This window comes from Platalea leucorodia (assembly GCF_965183815.1).
Source record: "Platalea leucorodia genome assembly, chromosome: 7".
NCBI lineage: Eukaryota > Metazoa > Chordata > Aves > Pelecaniformes > Threskiornithidae > Platalea > Platalea leucorodia.
In genome coordinates this window covers 43153866-43181267 of record NC_138829.1, presented here as the reverse complement: position 1 = coordinate 43181267, position 27402 = coordinate 43153866, and the positions used below count along the sequence as shown (strand labels likewise).

The following is a 27402-nucleotide window of genomic DNA, read 5'->3' as shown; positions in this document are numbered from 1 at the left end:
TTAAGCTAGTGTGAACGCTTTGAGTGAGTCCCAGCGATACTGTGAATAGAGAACTTCTGTGACCTTTACAGGACTCTAGAATAAAACAATATCTGAAAGAATCTGTGTTCCTAAAAGCTTAATCTTGATGACACAGATGCATGTTTTCAGATTAGCCCTCTCCTTGTTATATTCTTTGTGAATTTAATCATGGAAGATTGTGTCTTAATTCCTTGGTGGTTTACTGTGTACATCAGGCAGTTTTGAAATACATTGAAGACTTACTTTTTAAATGCAGGACAAGATAGCATTTCATTAAGTATTATACTAATGTTAAAAACTTAATTGTAAAAGTATAAATGACAAGAAACAAAACATAAGTTGTAGATACCTAATTATGCTTATCAGCTGTACCTTGAAATTGTGGGATAAAAGCTGATTCCTTTTCTTTAAAATAGCTGAACGTTGGAGGAAGGACAAACAAGACGTTCATCACTTTTCAGCTTGCATTTAGGGAAAGGTGGCATTATGTGGTACTTCACGTGCTTTCTCTGAGTCCTAGTTTCTCGAGATGATGAAAATGTCTAAATAAATTGTGTAAACGTTTCTGGGGAGGAAAGCTATTTTTTTATTTTTTGTATCCTTGATTTATAAATCAGTTCCCTGACACTTTTCTAGGCCTATGAAGAAATCCAAGGATTGACTGATCAGGCAGATAAACTTATTGGACAGAAGAACTTACTGACACGCAGGCAGGATGTTTTGATTCGAAAAGTATCCACGCTTTCAGGTGAGACTGTTTTTGGATACAGACTAGCTGGAATAATGAAAGAAAAGGCTTTTAAGAATGGGAGTGAGTGGAGTGGATCTCTGTGGATCCGGGTGAGTCATTAGTTCACGTAAAAATTAAGCCTCTTGACGCCAAAGACCTGCTAAGCTCTGACTCAGTGATACACTCATGGTGCTGATAAGAACTGCTTTTATTTTCCTTCATGCCTAAAAGGAAGTGTACAGTGATCTCTGTGCTGCAAGCCAGAGGCTTGGGTTCCTGTGCATGGGGTATGCTTTAGTGGCGGGGGGCGGGGGGGGGAAGTCACTTTATTCTGTCATTGGCCACTTCCTGAAACAGATTTTCTGCTCAGTGCTTCACAAGTATCCACAGCCGTCTTTGATCAGTACTAAAACCTCTGACTCCTTTGGTCAGCTTTGCAAATAACTATCCTTGTACTGCTTTCCTGAGAACTAGTGCTAGTAGTGTCTAGAAGGTGGCAGCTCTGTCCATAGAACAAAATTGCAGTATATTGCAAGCTGCTACTCATCTAGGCATTTCAAGACAAAACCATGTCATATTTATTGTGTCTTTCTGTCTCATTTGGAGGTGTAGGAAAGCTGTGACACATCTTCAGCCAGTGCCAAAATGAGTGTGAACAAACAAAACATTAAATTATTCTTGTAATCTTCTTACTGTCTGGAAATAAAAACGGGAGACTACCCGTAAGGTAGAAATGAAAGATACTTAAATCTTGTGTATTTATGTGAATCAGTTCGTGTATATTTGAGGTACTTGGTAAAAAAAAAAAAATTAAAAAGTGTGTTAGTGAACCCTCAGCTCAATCCAGAAATGTATGATAGGCCTTTTGGGCAGGGAGTGAAAGCAAATAACTTCACTTTCTGATCTTCTGCATTCCTAGTGAAGCACCTCAAAACTGTTGAGGACAAAATCCTCTCTCAGGAGAGTTAGTTAAATATAGACTTAATTAAAGATAGACCATGATGTTAGAACATAAATACTAAGCAGGAAACAAGCCAGTATAGTTATTTCAACTTTGATCATATTACATTGTGTGCATCTGTAGAAAAGAAATTATTTATAAAATCTTTGTGTTTGTTCAAGGTTACGATTTTCATGCCAATGGTAAATGGTATGTGAGTCTACCTCTAAATGTCAGTTGAGTAACAGGGTGCATTAGTCCAAGAAACTTCACTCCAGGTAAAGGTAACATTTTGTCCGGTAGTCGTACGTTTATCATTAGGAGAGATGGGAGGTTTTTTCACAGCTGTTGATATTTTCAAGTGGTACTTGTTCAGCAAGAGCTAGTGCTTGTCCAAGCTGACTTCAGCTCATCAAAGTTGCAGATAAATTCTAAAATGTATGGATGTTTCTGAAGGAAAAAAAGTCTTGGAACAAATAGGTAATTACTTCCCGCTGTTATGAAGTATGCTATTTACTTGGTGGGGGTTATCTATTGTACAGTAGTTGAATGGTGTCAACTTAATAGATTTTTATTTCTGTCTTCAGCTCTTTACTTTTGGAAAGAGAGTTTGAAGGTAGGTTGACTCTGATAATTTTCCTGTAGGAAAGACAGAAGAGGTTGTCCTGAAGAAGCTAGAATACATTTATGCCAAACAAAAAGCAGTAGAAGCACAAAAAAAGAAGAAACAAGCTGAGCCAGAGGAATCTGTTGTAACCTCAACTGCTAGCACACAGCAAGAAGGATCTTCGGCTGCCTCCAGAGAGCTGGCCCAAATCACTATGACAAATAGAAGAGGCAAACCATTGATACTCGCCAGAAAAGGAGGCCGTGCCACAGGTGGGCTAAAAGCGATGCACGTTTCGCATAAAGGGGAGGCAGACATTGAAGCAGCACCCCATGGGAGGGCAAAATGCCTGCTTGTGCAGGCAACTTCTTTCTTGAAGCAGAATTGAGTATAGGACCGGGAGGTGTCCATCCAACAGGTGCGGAAACCATTTCTTTTCAGTAGGGATGAGACCAGCAGTACTGAGGTCTTCAGATGAATGTGACTTTTGAGTTTCAGAATGATGGGAAGTAAATTCCTATTAAGTTGCCCTTCGGTCTCATGGAGTTTCACGGCAAGCCTGCAGGGATTTCTGAGAGGCAAAGGTGGTTCTTTTTCTGCTGACTCAAAACCTGAAGCTCAAGCCCCAGAATACTGGAGTTGCTAGAAGAGATTCAGTTTTAAAAACATCCCTCCCCAAACAAGCTAGCTCTCGAGGTGGTGGAAGACTTGCTCTTGAATGAAATGGCAGAATTGTCAGACACTTCAGATTTTTTTTTTTGAGCTGAGAACTTGTGGAGAAGGATTCGGCGTTTATGGAGACCTTCCCACCATAAATGTGGGAAGGAACATAAGAACGGCAGAAGTTTCATGGTAGTACCATTATAATACTTTGTAAGGATGTGGTGATGTTTCTTACTTTGGTAATAATAAATAGACCTTACTTGAAGTGGTCTTGGGCTTTTATAAACCAGCTGATCATTCTGGTTTCCCAAGCCTCATTTTTGTCCAGTCCTAGGGAAGTTTGGCATCAGAATTTGGATGTGGTGAGAGAACTCCCTTTCTTTCTTTGGACTGGAAAGTCCCCTGTGTAATTTCAGTAAGACTGCTCTGATATTTGATCAGGTTGCCACTCTGGAGAGGTAAGATTATGTTACACTGCATGAAGAGATAGTACAGACTGGCTCTAGCTGTGTAGGTGAGGTTCCTGAAGCCTGCATAGCTTTTGTAGCAGCTTTCTAATCTAGGGCTTGTAAACCTTCTAGCTGGAGTACCTTCCGCAGCTGTACTTAACACTGGATCGCAGGGTCATTTGCCATCAAGGGTGCTATGCCAGAATAAATTACTGATTTACATATTTCTTTTTTTACAGAGGACACCTCATCCTCTCTTACACTAACTGCTGCAAGCCTAGTGATGACGCCACAGGGGCAGGTGCTTACGCTGAAGAGCCCACTGGTACCAGGGCAGGTAGCAGCTGTTCCTTCCACACTACTGCAAGCTGAATTAAAGCCTCGAGCTGTCGGTACTGCCATGACAGCACAGCCAGGTATGATCATGTGAGAACATGTTAATGAAAATCAGTATCATGCTGTTCATAGATGTGCGTAGCAGTTTGCAAGTAACATGTTATTTAATTTTTGCTTTGATTTTTTGTTTGTTACAACTTAACTGAGGGAGGTAGAACCTAACTCTAAGAGAGATTTGATATAATTAACTCAAACTGTCAGTTTATCAACAGGTAAGTAAAATCTGTTAAATTTCACTATTCCCAAATTAGGGAAACATAGGGAAGATCACCTAACTAATCTATATTTCTGCTTTTTACCACTTCCAGATGGTATTACAGTGTAAAGTCTTGCCTAGGAGTGCAAGGCTCTTATTTTCCAGGCTTGACTGAGTATCTGAAAGGCTCTTGTTTCCACCTCACCCTCCCTTCCCCTTTTCTTGGATAAGGTATTGCTTCTGTGATGATTCAGCTGCCAGGATCAACTGTTCCTGTCCAAGTAAAAGGAATCCTTACTAACTCTACCATTCCCATTACACTGTCAACTGTTGCTGGAAACCCAGTGCCCTCAACAGTAGTATCAGCTACAGAGCCCCACTCAGGTAGGCTCTTTGTTTTTTATGGATCTTTCTGCTTGCATGCAGGGAACGTTATCCTTGCAAAAATGAAGGTAAATTGTTTTCTCACTAAGAAATAAAGATAGGTACTATCGTCTGGGTATGCAAAGAAAAATCACTATTAAATGTTTTGAACAGTTTAGATGGGCCTCTAGGGGATTATAGATGAGAGCTTTTTAACTTTCCTTCACCTCGCTGATCCTCCTTGCCCTCAGCAAAGTCAGAATAAGTGGGGACTGGAATGTGTCTGTGGTGAAGTGCATCCTGCTGGGGAAGCTGCAGTGCAAAATGGTGGTGGGGCTGCTGAAAATCTTTGCGTGTTACATCCAGGCTCTTACCCTGGCACAACCCCGTCCCGTACCCTGCCAGCTCTGCTGCCTGTTGGAGACATGTTTCAAGACTGAGTACTGTACGTTGGGTCTAGGCGGGAGGTGGTTCCTGCCAATAGTGTGCTGCTTGCCGTCTGTTGTGTTAAAAGCAAGCCCCTCGCTTTCTGCTTCACTGTAGTCATTTCATAGAATCATAATGAAAAAGGAAAGTTCACTTCAGATTTGGGGCTGGGAAAAATCTGAGTGCTATAAATAGGAAACTGCTTGGAGGCAAAAAGTAAGTAGTCGCGTAGTCCCTGAAATGCCTCTGAAGTATTGTGCACGAAACCAGTATTTGCAAAACGTGAGCATAAAAGTGAAGTGTGAAAAAACAGTAAGGGAGAAAATTGTCATTCTGTTTTCCTTGTGCATCACCATCAGAACTGTACGCATTAGTGATTTGCATTTGTGCTAGCCTGCTGAAGGAAGGGACTGGGCAAGTGGTTCTGGGATAATAGCTGCGGAGCTTGCTCTTCTCCTGTAAGTTGAAAGTTAAGCTATTAGTGTTTTAAGGCTTCACTTGACCAAAACTGTGTAAGCGGTTTAAATTGTGAATTGCAGCTTACTTGAGGAAGAGCTGAAAGTGAGCAAATTATATTTAATTAGGAATTATCTTGCAGTTAGCATGGATCCTGATGGATGCTGCTTTGTTTGGTTTTGCAGAAAGTGAAGATTCGTTCATGATGCCAAAGATTGTTAATGTAACATCACTGGCTGCTGAGGGAAGCATGAATCTAAACCTGAACAGAAACAAAAATGCTAATAGAACAACAGCTGCAGGTGCTCAGGCTTCTGAGAAATCCTTGGTTGTAGCACCCCTTGAAAGTAGGAAGAGTGATAGCGTCCTTTCAGAAGAAAAGTCTAAACCATGTCCTGGAGACAGTGGCGGAGATGGAAGAAATACCACAGGTCCCACAAAAGCGTTCTTTGAAAATAAAGATGGCTTTCCACAGCTGCGGAACGTATCGTGTACAAAGGAACCTCCAGAGTCCTTTAGTAAAAAGCTCTGCATTGGTGAGTTTGTAGGAAGCCAAGCCAGGAGGAAAGACAGTGATGCTGGAGGAGAAAGATTAAAATCTAAAGAATTGCCATTCCGCAAGCTGCAGATCAAAGATTCCAGGATAGAAATGGAATTGAGGAAAGTAGCATCTGCAATGGAGGAAGCAGAACTGGATGCAAGTGAGTTACTGAGCAGCATTGAGGAGAGTGATGACACTGATGAAACTCTCACTTCACTGCTCAACGAGATTGCCTTCCTCAATCAGCAATTGAATGATGATGCTTCAGCGATGTCAGAACTGCCCAGCACTCTGAACTCAGATTTTTCTCATGAAGATGCAGAAGCTCGCCGGGGAACAGCCAGTGATCTCACTGCTGCAGATGGGTCTTCCTTCCAGTTTGGCCATTTGGGAGGCAGTTTTAAGGACCTTTCGGAAGTTCCAGAAGGGGGTGGCTCTATAAGCCCTCTCCTGCTGCACCTGGAAGATGATGACCTTACTGATGGGGACAAGAACTCTGGGGAGCCTTCATCTGAAGCAGATGTTTTAAAGATAGTAATAGGTGCTGAAATGAAGGATCCACTTCCCAATCTGTCTGTAACCAGTGGTGGGAATGGCAAAACCATAACAACCTTGGCTGAGAGTGCTAATGTGACTCCACCAGTTTTGCAGATGAAAACTAATCCAGAAGCTAGTAGTGCTGACACTTTGTGGAGGCCCATGCCCAAGCTGGCACCACTTGGCTTAAAAGTGGCAAGTCTGCCAGCGGACTCGGAAGGGCAGAGTAATAAAGTGATGCCCTTACTGGCACCTGTAGTTGCAAAACTGGCACCCAGTGGGGTAAAAACTTCATTACCTGCAACTGTTCAAGAAGGACAGGATAACAAAGTGATGCCCACGTTAGCACCTGTGGTTACGAAATTGAATACTACTGGGACCTTGCCTTCAAATTCAGCAGGCAAATAAATGCATATATTTTTTATCAGAGACTGGAATGGAGATCTGGAGCAGTGAACCAGTGTCAGAGTTCAGCAACCTCCCTCGTCTGCAACGCTTGTTTTCTGTATGGCATCAGCACTCTCTTCATCTGAGGGCAGGCCCCAAACTGAGAAATAAGTGCTATGAAACTTTAAGCATGTTGACATATTTTTACCTCAGTGTTGTATTCTGGGTGTTCTCCTTCCCCTTCACAAAACAAGGAAGATGATCTATAACCATTGCTGGGCATGGTATCCTTCCGAAATTGGGTCCTTCACAGAAATAGTTTGTCAAAGGACTGAGAAACCTAGGCTGTTGAAAGAAATTCCCTTCCCTTCCCCCCAGCCCTGCAGGGAGGCAGCTGTCTTGTTGGGGAAAAAAAATCTGGATTACTTGTTTTTGTACCAGGCAAATTATCTATGCAGAAACGGGATTGTTCACATTTGCTGTTTTTAATGTTTGCGGAATATGATGAATGTGCAGAAATGAGACTGCAGTTACTCTCAAACTTGTTACCTAGAGCAGCGGAAGGGAGATCTGAGACTGTGCAGAGGGCTGAAGTGAAAAGTTTTTGTTCTTTGGTGCTAGATAGTTCTCTGGCAGAGACTCTTTTTTAGGAGCTTATGCACAGAAGATTTTACTAAACATCTATAACTCTCACTACATGGGGAAGAAAACGATATTTCCCAGTGTAATTAGAAGTAGGACAGTAGGTTAACTTTAATAAAACTACTAAAAAAAACCCCTCACTTTTGCCTCCTGCCCCTATACAAATACTCCCTCCTTTGGTGCTTAGGGCATCTGGAAGGAAAAATTGCAGAGAGTAGAAAGAAATTTGGGCACCCTATTGCGTCTTTAAATACATTGCTGAAGTAGCGTTTTCCCAGCTCTTGTTTTCTTTCCTCCTGTCATTCTTAAAGATGTATTTGGTGGCTAGGAATGTTAATAGGAAGTGTTGCTTCATAAAAATACAGAACGCTTTCAGGACTGTTGTAGCCTAGCATAAATGAGCGAGGTGTATATGTGAATGTATATATGAAAATATGTGTATATCTTTCCAAACCTTCCATTTCTTTATAAATTCAGGAAAGGTACTCAGAGGTTTCTCACTGCATTTGCACAAGCTGTGTATAGCAAAAAAAAGTCAACAAAAATGCTCATTACCAGGGAAATAGGGCAGTATTGAATCACAAGATGTATTTTTTATTCTTTTCTGCCACTGCTTACTCAGTAACCTGTAGATGCTCTTCACTGTTCAGCTGTTGGATGTGAAGGCCCTACAGACTGTAAAGATATTTATATTTTTGTACACAATTTTTGTTTTCATAGTTTTCTTGACAAATGAAATTTTCAGCCTAGGAGAGATGATTTGTTAATGAGTGTATACACAATCTTTTCCTATCAAGTTTGTAAATATGAGTTACAGTGCGCTTGAGGGGCTTCTTAACTGCTCCAGAAAGGTAAAAAACATTGCCATGAAAATTCTACAGAATTTGGTGGTGCATTTTGCTAAACATTTATGTTTAGGAATGTAATCCCCTGTCTTATTGTTCCAGCAACAGCAGCTGGGATTTCCCCACCCCCCTGAAATTCCCCATCTTTGGTGATGCAGTAATGCAGGAATTTCATCTTCGCAGCACTGAGGTTGTGCAGGTGTTGAGAGTGATGTTCTTCCACAGTTCAGGAGCAGCGTTTGTACGCAGTGCAACCATATGCCCTGTTCAGTAAGCTGCATCTTCTGGGTCTGTGCCTAGGTTAGATCCACCAGGGGATACACGTACCTTGGGTGTTTCCTCGTCTTTTTTATGATTTTATATTACGCTGCAGAGGAGAGAAGCCCTTCAAGCTCGGTATGCATAAAGTTACTCCAGAGCGTACATAAAAAAAGGTTCTTCAGCTGGCTATTCTAAATGGTGTGTTTTAAAGCGGTTACAGATAACTCTTCATTGCCTTTCGCATATTTACTATTTTAATATTTGATACAAGTCCTGTAGTAGTGATTTGGAAAAGAGAGTATAGCTCAGCATGAGAGTCATGCAGGGTCTTACAGTTGTCACTGAATGCCTTAGAAAAGGGAATTTACAATATAAAAAAAGTATTTAGACATGCATTGCTTATTATTAAAGAATTTTAACCTTATTTTAAACCAGTGGAAATCTGGAGTAACTAAATGAGTTTAGTAGCAGCACATCAGACTTAAATTTATTTACCTGGGAATCTGGTTCTGAGCATTTCTAATAGGCTGAAGTTGCTTATTTTTTTTACCTATGGTAGTTTGTTTTGCCAATAGAATTAATTCTCCTATGCGTGAAACAGCAACCAGAAGTGTGCTGTGATTCCTTTCAAATTGCTAATCACTGGCCTTTCTTTCTGCACCCCATCCTTTTATGGTTACAAATGGCTAATTTTAATTACAGAATTGTGTGCTAATCATATCTGAATACTTTTTGAAAGTATGTGTGCTTTGCACACTTCTGCGGGACAGAGAAAGCTGTAACATGAAAACCATTCAAATATTATCTAAAATAAATGCTGTACTTTTGAGGATGTTTTGTCCATTATCAAGGTAATGGAAAATGCCTGGATGTATTTACTGTTTGGCACTGGGCAGTAAGGAATTTTACTGCAACAAAAATGTACTGTGTAAAGATGACAGGAAAAACTTTCGGTTCCTGAACGTGATTACTACATTAACTAAGAACGGACCCCAAATTTGGCTGCAAAAAGTGGTAGTCGGTGCAGTTCCAAGAAGGTTCTGTGATGGGTTCTACCAGGCAACAAAGCATGTTCGAAATGCTCTTTGTTTTTGCTCTCCTTGTTCCACCGTCTCATGTCTGCAGCTTAATATTTTGCTATGAATTTAAATGCTGATTCTCTTTTTTCGCTCTTCCCTCAAGCTCCCATTGGTTTGGAATAAACCTTTTAAAGATTACATATGCTGTCTTTTGAGGCAATAATGCAAGAATACGACACGTAATGACAAGATTTTAGAATCAGGAGAACAAAGGAAACCCCTGCAAGGCGCACGTTCTCACTAGACCAAGAGACCTGGAGATTCTGTTTTTTACACATCTGTAAATAGACTGGAATGTTTTTAAGAATATAATGAAATGTCAGATTTAGCTTTTTTCCTTTTATATATTAAAATATATCTTTCCCTCTTTTCTGCTTTTGAAAAATTGATATTTTTGTAGAAATCTAACAATACAGGACTCTTAAATAACTGTATGTGAGGGACAAAGTGTAAAACTAAAATAAACCAATCGAGGTCAACTAGAAACTGGCTTTGAAAGTTTATTACAAGGAGGGAGAGGGAGCAGAAATGACGCGGTGGCGTGCTGTTGGTGACACTTGGCATTGGACCTGAGCAAATGATAGGCACGTATGCTCTGAGGCAGCAGTTTTGGCAACACAAACGTCTGGGTTTTGGTTCAAGTAATCTTGACAACTCGGAGGAGATTTCTCTCTTTAGTCTTGAGCAGTTTGCAGGAGATGTTATTGGTTGTAAAAAGGGATTTTTGACTTGCTAAATGCAGAAAAGGTACTGGAGAGGCTTTATTTTCACCAAAATGCATCTTAAGCAGGAAGCCAATGGGGTTAACATTCGATCATGGCATAAAAAGAAAAAAAAAACCCACAAAACAAAACAAAAAACCAAAAAAAAACCCCAAACCAACCGTTGAAGCTTAAGTCCACATAAAATCATGTTCCGGTCTCCCTCCCCCAGCCCCAAACTTAGGTTAATCCTTTGTCTCTGTTTCCTTTAGAGAAGTTGTACAACACAGGTGTCTTTATGGGAACAAGTCTGAAGCGAAGATCTGTCTCCAAGTGAAGCATCAGAGGAGATACTTTTTTAGAAGAAATAGCTAAAATGCCTGTAACAAGTCAGTGTCTATTGCTTCCGTATCCATTAAATGGAAGATAACACACTTGCTAATTTTTTTTTTAAAGTAGTAAATGTCTAGAAATGAGCAAGTTTGACTTGCAGACCTGAGAAAAGAAAATACAATGAAGAGAACAACTCTGCATGAGGGTAAGTGATGAGCTGGAGAAGAGATGTGGCAGAATTTTTTTTTTTTAAAGAGGAAGATCAGATCTCACAGGAGAATGAACAAAAATGGGTGATGGAGTCAAGTAATGTATTTTTTAAAAGTTCTATTGAAACTCTTCAACAAGGCCTCAATCCATGACTCCTTATTTTAAGGGGTAAATCTACTTCTTGGAATAGAAAGGAACGTAAGCATAAGGTATATCCAGTCAGGCTTGCAATGGAAAGAACTTATCAGTAGAGTCCCACGATGATCCGTGCTGGGGACCTATGTTTTCCAGCCTATTCATTGTGTTCTGGGAAACACAGGTGACGGTACAGATAGTCAGCTAGTCAACTGAGCCTATGAAAAGTTACAGGGAGCCTTCGCAACAACCCATCTAAGGCCAGATTTGAGTCCATAAATGCAAGCCAAAAATGTGCAGAGGACCAGTTTGTCCATAATTAGCAATGAATGGAATCTAAATTAATTACTGTCATTTGGGGTCATGGTAGTGGAGGAATTGTAGTGCTACCTGTGATCACTTAAGCTCAGCGCATCATCTCTTTGCCCTTTTAACTGCTGCTACAGACCAAGAAGCGTTGTTGCACCACGGTGTACTTGGCTGTTCCGTGCATTTGAATCGTGCACTGCCTCAGCCAGCACCTTTGTTGTCTGTCTTGGGTCTCTGGGGAGTTGGAGGTCCGCGACAGGCGACAGCTCTTTTGGAGGTCCCCCCTCTTCATTTTGAAATGGAATTCTACCCCTAGAAAGATGCGGAGTCTCCACTTGTCCGAGAGTCTTTTCTGACGAAGAGGAAAGCCGCGGTCTGTCCTTCCTGCCAGCACAAACAGCCCGCGCAGCGTTTCAAGCAACCGGAAAGCCCTGTGCCCCACCTTTGCAGCCGCGCAACCTCCAGCGTGCTCATCAGCACGAGCGCGTCCCTGTGCCAGCGGGGCCTCCAGGACCTGTGGCCGTGTCTGTCAGCAACGCGCTTGCGCATCCAGCCCACCAGCCTGGAGCCTCCGACCCGCATTGGTGCGTGCGGGAATGCCCCTGCCCTCCCCGGTGCAGCGAGGCCGCGCTCTGACAGCCCCTTGCTGGCAGCGGGATTCCTGTGATGCAAAGCACAAGCGAAGCAAGACCTCTCCTTGCTTTAACCGTGTTCACTTACCTGGTTCATCTCGCTCTCGTGAGGGTTCCCTGGTTTTTGTGGGACTCTCTGTGTACAGGACTGCGGTTCCTTGAGGTTACAGCGCTTGGCCTTGGCTCTCCGGTGAAAAGCAGATGCTGGAAATCAAAGCTTGAGGGACTTGAACGCAGAGGCGACTTTCTCTCAAGCTGTCCTTGCAGCTTGACCCCGGACCGGGATCGCTGCCCGCGGGAGGTGTGGATGTGGGGGGGGGGGTATCAACACCGGCCTGGCGAAGGGGGGTCGGCAAGGGCAGCCGCGCCCCTCCGGCCGCAGTCAGGCGCTCCCTGGGTGGAAGCGGCAGGGCTGCGGTGCTGCGAGAGCAGGGCTTACTCCCACCTGTGCCAGCCCGCCGGGACCAGCGGCGAGGAGGAGGAGGAGGAGGCGTTGTCGGTGTGCGTCCCCGCTTCGCCCCTGTAGTTCCCCGGGCCGGCACGGAGGGGTGCCCCTCGCCAGCGCCGCGGCACCCGTGCCGGCGGGCTGAACCCAGGCAGCTCAACGGCAGCTAAAAAAAGATACACAAACATAAGCCGTATGCCATTTTTAGTGGCTTTCGGTTATGATTAACTCCTTAGACAGCGGCTGTATGAAACAACTTGCCTGGCTCCTCCTGAGCCGCTCCTCTGGCCGAAGCTGGGGCTTGAGGGCCGGCTGGGGCACGCAGCAAAAAACGCGAGGTGTGCAGCTCTGCCCCCGTTTCTCCAGTGCCACCGGGCCGTCCGGGCACAAAGCTTTTGGGCAAGGTCTGTAGGCTGGCGTGGGTCTGCACAGCTTACATTAGCAACGGGCTCCTGAGCCCTGCAAGGATATAAAATACTTCACACCGCCAAGGTGCCAAAGGACCTGGAAAATGGACGTTGGATCCCTCAACTTTGGGATGCAGTCATACGTGATTGTTATTAGAAAAGAAATGTAAAATAACCCCAGTGTTATCATCAATCAGCTTAAAAAAGAGGGGCCAGAGTTTATTTCTAAACTGTGCTGGATCCAATCTACATAAAAAACTAAATGGGAGGCTGAATGTATGACAAGAGCTCACTGGTTTCTGGAACAGTGCAACGTGTTTTCAGCCCCTGGGGACCGGGCGACTCTGATGACCCCCGCCCTTCCCCTGGACCTTCTGCAGCGTGAAAATACGATCGAGGACTTGTTTAGTTTGCAACTATGTGATTGAGGCCCGTTAGCAGGACAGTAACAGCCTTACAGCTGTTTCTAGGACAGCACACCGCTGTTCCTCCAAAGGAGTGGGAACGGCTGTGGCGGCAGCGCGTGCCGCTGTAGCCTCCTGTTGAACACCTGGTCGGGATTTCGCACGGCAGTAGCAGGAGAGGGGTGGGCCTGCGCTGGAGGTGACAGGGTAGTTTGGCAGAAGCAAGCGGGGCAGTCCCCAGCTCTCGCACCACCCGTCCCTCCCTGCCTCCACGGCGCCCTGTGTGGCAGGCCCCCTTGTAGGAGCTGCCCAAGCTGCTCTCGGCCTGAGGGCAGGTGCTCCTCTTTCTCCCCTTCTTCCACCTGTCCTTCTGCCTGCTTGGGCCTGGGCCTCTGAGCCCCCATCCTCTGCATAAGGAAAAGGGGCCCAGACCCTGCTGCTTCCCACGTTCCACCCTGGCCTGCCATGATACGCACACAACAGCGCCTCAAAGCCCAGGCCTGTGGCTACGCTCGCCTTCTTCCTCAAAGTCAGCTGCTAGGTAAATGCTGGGTTTTCTCTGCTTCTGAGAGCAAGACTGGGGCAGCTTCCCAGCGTGAGAGTGCTATGGCAGAGCCCTGCTGGTCCCAGTGAGTGGAGCTCCAGTCATCCACTAAGTTGCAAACAGCGGATCCACAGCACCAGCTTCCTACGTATGCTGCATCTATCCAGCTATATCCTGGTTTCCTCCAGGCACCACCTGCAACCATCAAATGCACATCTTGCACCCCTCCGGTCCTGTCTGCACAGTCAGAGCTCAGCCAGGCAGCAATATTGGGGCGAGCCCTCTGCTCCCTTCTGCTTCCCTCTGGCTCACCCCGCTCCTTTATTCACACAGCATCTTCCACCCTGAGGTGTCCCAAAACAACGATAAAATTATTGAAGGGATCCTGGAATTCCTTGCTGAGTTGCTTTTTCCTGAAGGAAAAAACCCAACGGTGACCAGGTATCTGGTTTTTTTCGGTATCAAATGAAGCCTGGAGCTGTTTTGGTAACCAGCAGCTAAAGATGCCTTTTCCCCCAGGAGCCACTTGTTGCTTGGCATGGATGAGGCTGTGCCACCCCAGCCATGAGCCCTTGGCCCTTTCCTCATGGGGGCACAGCTCTCTGTCAGACAGCTTTGTCTGTCCCTGCCTAAGCCTGAGGCACTGGCAGCGCTGAGCTTCGAAAATGTGTTAGCTAATGTTATGCCTTATTTCTGAGACGTGCTAGACCTGGACTGTACTATGAAACAATGTTATGCAGCTGGAGTAAAACGTGATTCGATAAACCATTACTGTCCCTTTGGGGCCCGGCTGGAGCCACGTTTTGTATGCTCAGCCTTGTAAAAGCAGCAAGGCCCGGACAAGGTCCTGCCTGCCCAGGCAGCCCCGTGCGGGAGCGAGACGCTGGGGCGGGTGGGAGGCTGGTGGGGAGCCCCGGCAGAACGTGCCCCTTGATGCGGGGTGAGGGGCAGCTGCTGGCTTGCCCGGGCTTCGCTGGGTTTGGGGTGTGTGGGCGGCGGTGGTGGGGCCCGCTGATGGCCGGTAGCCCCTCTCGGAGGGCCCGGGACAGGTTATGGGACTGGATAAATTTGTACGGGCCAAGCTTCAGCAAAGTTCGAACGTGAACGTTTCCACGTATGAGATGGATACCACAGCAGGTAGAGTTTTCCTGCTCTGGTTATCTTGATACTTTTTTTAATGATGTAGATCTGATGTGATCATGTTATAACTTGCATTAAGGTGACTGGCTGCAAAAGCATGACAGAAAAAGGAGGTACCTGCAAATCTTTTGCAACAGTCATGATTAACTCCTGCTCCTCAACCAGTGCTCTCACTTCTAGGTTACAATGACTCTGGTTTTAAGAAATGGCTCAAGCAGACTTTCAGCTCGTGACCGCTTTGCAAAGGTTTAAATGTGATTCCTCAGCTCTTGGATGTCCATGGCAAAAAAAGACAAAAGTCTCCCTGCAGAATCTCACCCCACAAATGTTTTGTGGCTCTGACATATGGGGCAATCAACTTGAACTGTGAGGCTTAGTCTCCAGGAAGAAACTGTAATAAACGGCTCCCACCAGGCGAGCTGAACTGATGGCAGCCACAGTGGGAATTGTTTACTACCATGCTCCAGCGTAGACAAGGCCTCATTGTCTGGCTTTGACAGGGAAAATGTCCAGTTTCACAAACTTTGCTGAGCAAGGGAGAAAATAATTATATTGCAGATCAGCTTACAAGGGGCACATTCATGTTTGAAAGAAAACTTGATTTTCATAGGGTGGGGAAGAGAGGCATAACTGCCAAAGAGAAAAGCCAGCGGCTTCGGTGACCTACTAAAATTGCCTCAAGTCAGAAGTTATTCCTGGCTGAAGGTGGGTCCCAGGGGGCTGGATCCTTGGCTCTGGCTGGGAGACAGGCAGTGCAAGTGGAAAGCATGCGGGAAACCAAGCGCTCCTCTGCCTCCGGTGCTGCTCCGGGCGCAGCCAGCGCCCGGGCGCGAGGCGGGCAGGGCAGACAGCAGAGCCCTCGCCGTGGCTGTACAGAGAGCCGCTGCTGCAGCTGCATCACGCTCAGGCCCCAGCGCCCTCGTGGCTCCAAGCTCCCCAACGGGCATTTGCCAGGGCAGAAGCTGGGGCAGCGGGCTCGCTCGTCCCCATCCTCTGCCTGCCGACTCAGGAGCCCGCAGGCGCTTCGGAGCAGGTCAGCGCAGTGCGGTGCTCCTCCCGCAAGTCACGAACCTGCACGGGCGGCGGGCTCCCCGACGCCGCTCGCTGGGTGGGTGACATTGTGCCGCAGGAGCGCTGCCGTCCAGAATTTGCCTGTTTTCAACTCCCAACTACCGCAGTTGCGATTTCATTTGCAGTATTTGAGCAAAGTGTTGGCAGCGTTTCGCTTCATATGTTTTTACTTAGGAGGACGACAGGATGAATATTGAAGGAATATGTTTTACAGCGCTGGGTTGGCTGTGATGAGCCACATGCAGCCGGCCCAGGCTGCTGACGGGCTGCCTTCCCCCCGGCGCTGGGAGTATTAGCTGAAGCCATTTTGGTTGTCTCCCCAAGGGGGAGGATGTAATTATCTTCTTTTTGCAAGATTGCATGTAATCTTCTCCCCTCTATCCTAAAAAAAACCTGAAACAGAAGCAGAAATGAACTGTGTAACAAGCTGATAACCTATTAATTCTTTCATCAGATTGAAAGCAAAGCTCAAATGAGTCTAGTGCTATAAATCTCACTGTTTTTTCACAAACGTTTCTTTCAAGAAAGCGTGCACTCTCCTCTTTGCAGGAAGCTGCAACACCAGCATAAACCCAGTTTGTTGTCATGGCAATGTCAGTAGTTGCCTTATCTGTATGCCAAATCATAGGCACTCGTAGGATCATAGGAAAAGTCAGGTGGGAAGGGACCTCTGGAGATCTGTAGTCCGGCCTCCTGCTCGGGGCAGGGTCAGCCATGAGATCAAACCAGGTTGCTCAGGGCTTTCTCCACCCAGGATATAAAAACCTCAAGGGATGGAGATGGTGCCACCTCCCTGGGCAACGTTTCTCAGCTGTAGCTACCAGCCTTCTAGCCTTCCTAATTCCAGTCATTCTGGGAATAATATTTTGAGTTTGCTGTGTCTTTGACATTTATTCACCACCTTGAGTCTATCCAGAGGAGAAATTTCCCTTCCAGTTTGATTTCTTTCTCTGTCTGCAGGGTTGTTGCACCTCGCTTCATTGCTCATGAACATACTAGCGCAGGCCACACTGCTATCTTGCATTCTCTTATCTGCTGAGGTTTTTGATGCCATGCTGATCACCGTGACATCTGAAGAGTTTCTCCCATGAACTTAAGATCTGGCTGTACTTTTACATTTCCCTCTCTTTCAGTCAGCCATCTTGCCAGATGACTAACTGGCTGTGTTTTCTTGTATTTGACATTTGTTTTCTGCCCACGCTGGCACTGCCTTATGAAAGCATCCTTACTCAGAACAATATTTGCGCATTAGCAGTCGGAACAAATGCATCCATACATACAAGTTAAATGTGCGCTTGACTGCTCTTCAGGTAGACTTACAAGCACGCAAATGTTGCCATTAATCCCAGTCCTTCCTATTTGTTGTCGTCTATGTAAAGTGCACTGTCCTAAAGAAAGGAGAGAGTGCCCGTGTTTGTGTGTGTCCTTGTCCTGAAGGGCACCCACTTGCCAACTCTCTTCTGACAGGATTGTTTCATGAGTTTTGTGTTTCACTCTTCTCTTGCTTGTATCATATTTAGTATATCATGTCCTGAGGGCAACTGCTGTCCAAGGTTTGTCCTGTTTAATTGAATTATGGTTGCCATGGGTAGTGGAAAGGTCAAATTTCATTCTGCATGGTGAATTCTGCAAGCCAAGGTATGTTGCAGAGGAAGGGGGAAACCTGGCTCTCAAAGTCTGTGTCAAGGAGCCAGGGGTTGAACTGACAGGGAATTTAAAAGGGGTTTATGGTAGTTTGTTGCCCTATTTCCCAAGGAAATGCAGTTGGAGTTGGGTACCAAATTTAGGCTTTTTGGAAAACGCCAGCTCCACAGCCAAGTGCCCCAGCTCTTTTTGTGCCTATCTCTGTGCTGTCTCTCTGCTTTCTGGCCAGAGTCTCCTTTGGGACAGAGTCGTGCTTTGCCTCGGACACCTGCCAAAGCCCTCTCAGAGAGTCTCTCTAGTGAACCAAGCACAAGCGAAGGGACTGACATAACCCACGTACTTCTAGGTAGGGCTGGGCAGTGTACTGGCAATGGGTCTGGAAAAACACAAATAGATGCAGTGCCAGTGTTTCTGGTATTTAATTTCCAAACAGCATGAAATGTTGTTTGCATTTCAGCCCCTGTGCCTCATTTCAGTATCTCTGAGGTGAGAGGATGGAGCTTGGCGCTCAGGGATGCCACAGTGCTAAGCCTTCCCCTACAGGCTCCATAACAACCCCTGGGGGCCTCCATACTGACCTCCACACCAACCCAACGTATGGACCCCGACGCAGCCCTGCCTGCAGGAGGGGGACACAGAGGTGGGCACCCCAGTGGGAAGCAGCAGAACATCTCTCCGGGAGGGTCTGGGACACAGCAGGAAGTTTTGGAAAAAACTCTCCTGCAAGGTTTTGTTTGGATGTTTGCTTTTTGTTTTTAAGGATGTGAAAGGCAAAAAACAGAGCAAGTAAAAGGAGCATTGATGAAATGTACCCTCCAGGCAGGACTTCATGAGAACAGATGGGGAAACTGAGGCAAAAGGCAGTGCTTGAAACCTGGCCAGATGAGCGTTGCTCAACAACTTGAGAGAAGGAGAGAGAGAGAGAGAGAACTTGCATGCTCCATTGCATTTGATTTTCCAACATTCATACTTGAGCCCTAACAGGGAGGGCAAGGTCGTGACATGAAAGGAAATTTAGAACATCATCAACGTGCTAAGCGTGATTGCAGGAGACATAGCAAGCAGCTGTGAAAACTGATATAAATGGGTGGATTTCATGGCTTGCAATATAATGCTTTGAAATCACTTGTCATCAGAGGGACTTTCATTTTTGCTTGCTCACTTACAGTTTTGCTGTAGTTCTTTAATTTTGCTAACAGTAGTAATAATAATAAAATGCATCTGTGGAAGCCAGACGGCCGCACAGCACATTCGAGCTGTAAAATCTGTCATGCCATCTTCTTCTCAGGGCAAAACCCAAAGCTGGCTGAGTTCTGGTTTACGCTGTCAGCTCGCTAAGGATCACCAAGTGCAAGACTAAAACTCCAGCCAGGGCACTGTCTGCTTTGGGCTTGCGGAAGATATTCGTCCTACATTGTTCTCCTTAATCACTGCTCTCTGGAAACATAAGGCATGGGATGAAGGAGAATGAAACAAACAGGCTTATTTAGGTCAATTACAAAAGTGCAGGCTAATTGCAAACAAAGTGGTAAAACAAAACAATGTCAACAGTGACCTACATACTCTCAGGGAGGGAGGGGGATGTTAGACAGCAGGCGGTGGGGAACGCAGAGCTCAGCACGAGGGGGGTTTGCATGCCTCTCTCCTTTCAGGTCCCTGGGCCAGGGCCAGCCTGCGCGCTGAGTGCTATCCCTGCAGCCTGCGCAGAGCTGGCCTCAACACGTAAGAACATCCAGGGAGACATCAGCCAAGTGATGCAGAGGCATCGTTCCTAGGTGACATTTAGCCCGGCAGGAGGCTGCAAGACCTCTTCCCCGAGCCTTAGGGCAGACCTGGAAAATAACAGCCTCCCGCTGTCCATGCAGAAAAGCCCTGGAGTGAAAACGGTGTCATTTGTACGCTCTTGATTATGCTGCCAGAGGGAGGACAAGTGAGGGACAATCAGTTGCTTAGACACACGCTGGAAAATGCATCTCGTGATCCCTTTCTGTGTCTGTAACGGTAAGGAGCTCTCTCCAACCTAACCTGACCCAACATAACCTAACCCAACCCAACCTTTCTACAGGAAACAAGCCCTTGGGTGATCTTAGAGCAGTCAGGCAGCAGCTTTCAACCTCCGCTCAGTGAGCCCTTGCGAGTACTTTTAAGATGTTTGTGAAAGGTAGCTGTTCTCAACTACCTTTCACAACCCCCCTAAACCCACTGCTAACAGGCTGACGTGTGTAGGTGTCCGCACCTCCACTGCAAAATGTTTATCGGCCCCAAACTAGGAAAGGTATAAAGTGACTGCTCTAAGGGAAACCTTTATCATTCCTCGCAGAGTTCAATGGTAAGTTCATCCTGTGCTTCATATTTCCAGAGAGCAGTAATTAAGGAGAACAATGGAACACAAATAACTCCTACAAAAGGGAACAAGGATTTGGCATCCCTTATTTAAGTACCAGCTTAGTCAAATGCTTTCCTATCATGTGGTTTTCAGCTCCGGACTCCCCTTGCAAGTAGGGACCTCTATATCCAACATCCAATCTCTGTGTGCCTGCCAGCCCTGGCACCTGGCCAGTCAGTGAGGGACAGCCCTCTCCTATCTGCACGCCGCTGTTCTTGTCTCTGCCCACATCTAAGGTCCCAGATAACTACTCTCTGAAAAAGATGGAGTTCATGCAAGACTGCAGTTCCACTGTGGGCTTTTGAGACTGTCAAACCATTTGGTCCTGCATGTAAATTGGACCAGACTCGGTTAGATCTAAGCTTAAAGAAACCCCCGTGGATTAGCCTGGGTAACATGTCATGGTTTATCTGACCAGCCGAAGCTGTGATGGTGGGGAGTTCACAGGACCCAGACAGTGTCCAGGCTGAGCTTTGCCTCAGTACTTGCTGTACGTCCTCTCCAATAGCATCCATGTAGACAGCAGGAAGCACAACGCATTTACGTTCAGCAGCTACCGCATGGTATTCTGATCCCCTGCCACTGGCGAAAATTTAATAGGGTTGTAACATAATTTACCTCCCTTCACAAAGCTGGCTAACGCACTATGTGTGGGCCAGGCCACAGCTGGTGGGGATAACTGTTCACACGTAGTGCTGCACCAGCTGAGAAGCTGGAACAGAAGCAGCTGGGGCTGCGGCATCGCCCTCGGGGAGCCTCTGTCCCCCACGGAGCCCTGGCAGGCTCCTCCGCCCCCGCGATACCCAAGTGCTGATGAGGCTCTTGTGAGGACCATTCACAGCACGTGCTGCCGGAGGTGGCTGCGGGAAGCCCTGCAGCCATTCCTCCAGGCCTAAATCAGCCAGCCCAGACTTTTTTTATCAATCAATCACATGTGCCACCTCACAGCAAGCTTGGACGCATACCTCGCTGCACACCGGATGCGCACATGCCTCAGGCACCAGGTGAGTCAGAACGTGGCCTTGGTTTGACAGCGGAACGGACACCTGTACGCACTTCGCTAATTATATCTAAAATAGTTTTAAATGAGGGCATGGATTTTGTTGATCCCTTGAAACACAGGAGTGAGACATAAGTGGACTAGTTCACCTGTTATAATAGCAGAGCCAAAATTTAAATGGATTTGTAATTTTTTCCTTCAGTTTAAGGCACATGCTTCTAATTCAGAAAAAAAACCAGTGTAACTGTGCTTGGGATTTCCAAGTACATCTATGCACCTTTTGTCTTACTACAGAAATTTTCCATCCTTGGTGGATACAAGCCTCTTCGAAGCAGCATTTTCCTATCTTCAGTTGGGCCTTCTGTACTACACATTTTGTTCGTACTCCCCATGGTTTCTCTTTAACAGCACAACTGCCTGGCGGCCAGCTGAATGGCATTCATGCATGTATATTTTTATTTTTTTTAAAGCTCATCTGGGATCTGTGATATGAGCATATTCTCCCTGGGTGCATTATGAACCATAGATGTCTACATGACTTTTCCATGGGAACACCTGAAGAAAAGATACTGTGTAACCTCTGGCTGGAATCTAAATATTTTAAGTCAGGTACCAGGAATCTGATAAAAAGACCCAGGCTATGGCTGGAAACAACTTCCAGAAACTCATTTTGCTCATCCCTTGTAGCTGTGGCAATAAAGGAGAGAGAGCAAGGGACAAAGCTCACTGGGGGAAAACAAGTCAACAAAAACAACAACTCCAGTTGGGGCTCATCACCTGACATGCTGTATGTTGAGCTTTGGAGACCTTTGTGTGTCCTGCAAAGAATCCTTGGTCCATTTTGCCAGGGCAAACTCATATCTAATTAGGAGGTTAATAATGAAATTATTATTAAGCGTGCAGTCATTTTCATAGTTGGAGAAAAATTAAATGTAAAATGCCCTCTATATATACTGCATGGTAGCTGCTTTTATTCTCTTGCTCTCTACCCTTCCATTTTCTCATATAGTTATTTTTATTCTGGACTAGACCAAAGCTGTTTATCTTTCCTCCTCCACCCTCTCTCCCTGTCTGAGTTCCTGCTGTTCACTGTTCTAACAACAAGTCAACAGGTGGAAAAAGGCATTAGGACCCCGCTGAATCAACATCCTGTGAGGCTAAAATGACAGCCGTCAGCCTAACTGGAAAGCAGCACCACGGTCCTTTGAAGGTAGAAGGGTAGACAGCTCTTCCAGAAGAAGACTGAATGCTCTTCTTCCACAGGGTTTCAAAGTTTGCGGGAAAAAATGTGTTTTGTGCTCTTTACTTGGCCTGAAAGCTGCTCAGGAAAGTGGCAATGAGGGTGTGGAGCAAAATGTCTGTCCCCACTATTTTTGCAGACACACGTGAGCAAGTTGAACCCATGCTCTAAGCTGTGTGGAAGCTACGAATCTGCACGAGTGTGACACTGATCCCTGACTAACTCACCTGCTCTCTGAGCTGGCCTCAATTGCTCATGCTGGCTGCCACAACTTCCAGTTTGGAGCTCCCTCTAGTACCAGGAGAGCAGGGCAGCTCCAGCACATTGGTACCTGAAAAAATGAAATCCTTTCTCAGATCTGTTTCTCTGACTAAGAAATCAATAACAAAAATGGGAAAAGAAGCTGATCAAGCAACCATCCTGGGTCATGGCTGCAGCGTGGTATCAACACGTCGGGGTCTCAGAGGCATGGAGCACCTTGCTGCCCCTGTCACACAGTGCTCGGGCAGCGCTCAGCGGATCTGGTGATGGGACTACGACTACCCTCATCACGTCAGCACGGCTGGCTGGAGAGTCGCCTCCCGCTCCCCGCCTGGCTGCAGGTGGTGAGAAGTGCTTTGTGTGTAAGGAGAACAAGTTCAAGGAGAGGTTTTAATATCACACTGAGAGGGCTTGTGTAGCACTTCTGCTCTGTTGTTTTGTGTCTTCTTTTACATGCTCTTTTTTATCATGATATTTTTGACCAGGAAAATAATTTTGTTTAAAATCACTTCTAAAATGTTCCTTTTGCTTGGAGCTCTATAGGAGGATTACGGCATTATTTGCAAGATGTTATCTCTTAGAAAAGCACAGAGGATTTCTGCAACAGAGAAAAACATTTTCAGATACTTCATTACCTAATGCTTAAAAATAAGGCATTTCATTTATTGAGGCATCTGTTCTCTCTCATTATTTATGGCATCTCTCAGAAGACTACTTTAAGAACACATCATTCAAGACCAAATGCCGCAAATGCCAAAGAAAAATGATACAATTTATTCATGGTACATTGTCCTTTCTGGCAAGAAAGGACCTTTAGAGTGAAGCTGAAAATCCTCTTGCCTTCGGTTATCATTAACTGATCTCAGCCAAGGCGCTGCCCTATGGAGATGGGTCCTACAGGAACATACTGTAAAAGACAAGCTTTGTTCTGAAGTAAAGGCCATCTACAAAAAGGCGAGCAATAGAGAGAAGACAATAGCGGCACAACAAAAGGAGCAGCAGTAATCGGTGGGGTGGGTGAGCACAGTGAGAAGCGCGCACCCCATCACAAGCCGCAGGTGCCTACCTTTAATGAGCTTGGACAGAAGCAGCAGCGAATGACTGGCCAGCAGATTACCAGCTTGACTGCTGCCGTGGGAGAGCTTATTCTGGACACCATGAACAAGAGCAACGTCAGGAGGCATGTCATGGAGCAGCGGGTTTACCAATTGCTTCTAGACATGCCACTGGATGAAAAGAAGTTTATTTCTCTTCATTTCAAGTTATTTGGTATTGTTGGAGGACAGGACTGGGAGAACAGAAGCCATGGAGGTCAGCATCATCTGCTCCACTTTCACCCAAGCTAAAGGTCTAGTACTGGTAGAGTCAGTGCAAGGGTTTTGCACTAACCTTTCATAAGTTTGATATTACGATTGGAAAATCGGGCCCTTCTAATGATGAAATAGGTGTGTGGTAAGACTTGCACTGCAATACCTAGAGGAAGCTGGTGATTCCTGCTTGTTTTCCTTTTGTATTAATAGCATCAAAGAAAAAAAAAGAGCAAGTGTTTGTATTAATAAAACTACAGAAAAAGTTTCTTTAAAAATCACTGTCAAGATCCTTCTCTTTAGGACAAACTGAAGAAATGCTGTGACATTCCATTTTGCTTAAAAAATAACTAGAAAGGTAGTATGCTTTAGTCAGAAAATCAGAAACATCCATTCCCTGTCCCAGTTCCTTTTCACTGAATGTAGTCCACTGATGTTTCAGAGTTAGCCGGTCTCTTCAGTCGCTTCACAGACACAAAGAATTGTAATCACAAATCACATTATGCTGTGCTCAGCTTTCAACAAAAGAGGAACAATGCTAGTTGCATTTAAACAGCGTCTCCCAAGCAAACATCTCAGCTGTCCCTTGTTTTCAAAGACACCCCTCAGTTCTTTCTCAAATGTATGCATGTTTCTCCCAAATGTGATGACTCCGATGTTTTACTGTTGAACAGCAGAAACTGAAGAACTATAAACTACTTTTTTTCCCCCTGTGCAGTGCCAGGTCCCAGTCCTGTACAGGCTGGTGCATGTTTTTAACTCCATGTCCAGTGTGAGTAGTTCCACTCACTAGAGTTGATAGTCTGGATAAAACTAAACACACGTGTAAATCTTCATAGAAGAGGGATTTTATTTTTGCAGCAGCAGCTCTGGTGTCCTTCAGGAATTTCTCCTCACCCTTAGCAACAGGGCACTGTTATTCAGCAATAGGCCAATAGGGTCGGTAGGAATGGACAACATTCACATTTTCTAGAAGAATCCTTTTCTTATGTGCCACCTCTTGGGTTGCAGGCCATGTCTGGGGCTGAAAGCTAGGATAACTAAATGATTCTGTGATTCTATACTTATATTCCTAGCTCCCATGGACTTAAATTACTTCTATTTTAAAAATAATTGCAACATTACCAATTCTTGCAATTTTATTGTAAATCTCACAAAATTTTATATCTTTCGGAAAGCCCCGATTCCTGGAACCTCGTGACTTGACACAGCAACAAGCATAGATTTCTCTATGGCACCTGTGTATCAAAACTAAAGCCTAACAAAGGTAAGAAACTGACATTTTAAATTCACTTCCTGCAGGTTACTATGACATGACTGGAGCTGACAGCGATTAGAAAGATGTCCCGAAAACACCTCTGGGTGTTTTCATCAATACATGCAGATTTCTGACCAGTCAAGCCTTAGGATCCTAATCCTGCAAGCCTTCGTGCCTGCTCAGGATCCCACTTTGAATGCAAACAACCTTTTCCTGAAATTCAGGTGGTGCAGGTTCACATAGTCACAAGCTGTGACGGTGGCAGTGTGCTGGCCACAACGGGCACCGCTAAGGGGAAGACCATAGCCCACAAGTGGATCGTCTGTCATGGCAAATTTGTGCCTGAACTTTGGCAAATTTTCATGGACTCTATTTTTGGAATGATCATCTCCAATTGCTATGAATACTCTGGGTTTGCATTAGTCACTGAAGATGGGACAGTCACCAAAGATGGCAAAGCTGGGGAGGGCAGCTACTATAGTGTCGTGGTTTAACCCCAACCAGCAACTAAGCACCACGCAGCCGCTCGCTCACTCCCCACCAGTGGGATGGGGAGAGAATCGGAAGGGTAAAAGGGAGGAAACTCGTGGGTTGAGATAAGAACAGTTTAATAATTGAAGTAAAATAAATTAGAACAGTTAAATAGACAAAGCAAAAACCGTGCACGCAAACAAAACAGAACAAGGAATTCATTCACTACTTCCCATCGGCAGGCAGGTGTTCAGCCATCTCCAGGAAAGCAGGGCTCCATCACGCGTAATGGTTACTTGGGAAGACAAACGCCATCATGCCCAGTGTCCCCCTCCTTCCTCCTTCTTCCCCCAGCTTATATACTGAGCATGACGTCATATGGTATGGAATAGCCCTTGGGCCAGTCTGAGTCAGCTGTCCTGGCTGTGCCCCCTCCCAGCTTCTTGTGCACCCGGCAGAGCATGGGCAGTTGAAAAGTCCTTTACCACTGTGAGCGCCACTTAGCAACTACTTAGCAAGAACAAAACGTCAGTGTATCCTCGACATTGTTCTCATCCTAAACCCAAAACACAGCCCCATACCAGCTACCAAGAAGAAAATTAACTCTATCCCAGCTGAAACCAGGACATATAGGAAATAGGGAGCCAGAAAGATGATCCAAGGACAGAGGATAGATTGCAATAAATGGCAGAACATGTTAAGGAAGCAGGTGCTAGCACGACTTTTCCACCCTAACAAATTCTGGTTTCCTTTCTCTCCTTGAGGGCTTTGGTGTGGACATGTATGCTAGGCCAGCGTGGACACATACCGCCTCTTTGAACTCTCAGAGAGAGTGCTACATCCTAAATGTACACCCTTTTACAGCAATTCAGGCTTGGTGGCCTGTGAAATCTGCCTACCCACCTCCTCTCATGTGGTTAGTACCTGCCACGGCATGGCAGGGCAGCTGTCTATCCCCGTTTGGGAAGCACAAGAATTAGCATAGTGGCTTCTGGACTCTTCCATGGGGAACAGCTATCAGGCAGCTCTAGGGCAAAACCTTCTTGCTGGCCTGGTATATGTTTGCTTCTAGGTTTTCACCCGCTATGAGCCAGCACACAAGCATCCAACTGGGCTTCAATCCCACATTTGATGCGACAGTGGGCTGCCAGACTCTTAGCAAAAACTTTAGAGAGCTGAGGGGAGAAGGAGCTCCAGGACCTCTTCATAGGTGGGAACCAACCACAGTTGCAGTGGTGTCCTACCATGCCATCGTGGGGCTGTGGAGTCCCGTGATCATCCAGTACCACCCAGCTCAGCTGCTATGGGTTTGGCTTTGCCAGCAGCCTCTGCACCAGCTAGCTCTGTGACTGTTGTAGCCCCAGTAAAGGATCCAAACACCAGTGATTTAGAAGATGTGCATCATCTGAGGTATGGTGGTCACTCAACAACTTTTTCACCTCCATGGTGAAGTGCAGGACCCTTGTCTTTCCAGAAGCACCCTCAGCGCTGCTGCCCTCAAGAAGGCCTGGAGACCCCACGGGTGTCACAGCAACGCTGTGTGTGGCAAGGCCAACCCGGCTATCCCACAGCACGTGGGCACAGGTCAACACCCTCCGTCCCCTCTCCCACCCCAGAGCAGCAGGGTCACGCAGTCCCACAGCCCCCTGCCCTGTCGCTTCCCCCGAAGGGTCCTGTCAGCACAGGCCGGCTGTGGCACAAAGCCGCAACTGGCCGGTCAGGCGCCTGGGGCAGACCGGCCACGGCGACGGGGGCGCTGGCGGGGGAGGACACAACCACGGGTCCCGAGGGGCGGCGGGCCCGGCGGAGCAGATCTCTCGGTCCCGCTCGTCTCCCGGGTGGGAGATGCGCTGCCCGCTCCCCCCGTCACAGCGAGCCGGGGCCTGACCGGCGCCTACCCCCACCCGCCCCGCCCGTTAACGGCCACCGCCGCGCCGCGATCCCTCCGCCGGCCGCGCGCCGCCC

The 27402-nt window shown here is 46.2% G+C and overlaps 1 protein-coding gene across 10 annotated transcripts in view; it reads left to right on the top strand.

The window, feature by feature from the left end:
* MGA (MAX dimerization protein MGA) overlaps window positions 1-10010 on the top strand; it is a 64605-nt gene extending 54595 nt beyond the window's left edge. For 8 of the 10 annotated variants that reach the window (XM_082318741.1, XM_082318738.1, XM_082318740.1 and 5 more), the window contains 5 exons: window positions 658-769; window positions 2337-2570; window positions 3650-3826; window positions 4234-4386; window positions 5433-10010. In XM_082318741.1, coding sequence (XP_082174867.1) covers window positions 658-769; window positions 2337-2570; window positions 3650-3826; window positions 4234-4386; window positions 5433-6733 — 1977 coding nt within the window. In that variant the 3' untranslated portion in view covers window positions 6734-10010. The other 2 variants (XM_082318742.1, XM_082318734.1) reach the window with 2 other exon arrangements.
* The last annotated feature ends 17392 nt before the right edge of the window (window positions 10011-27402 follow it).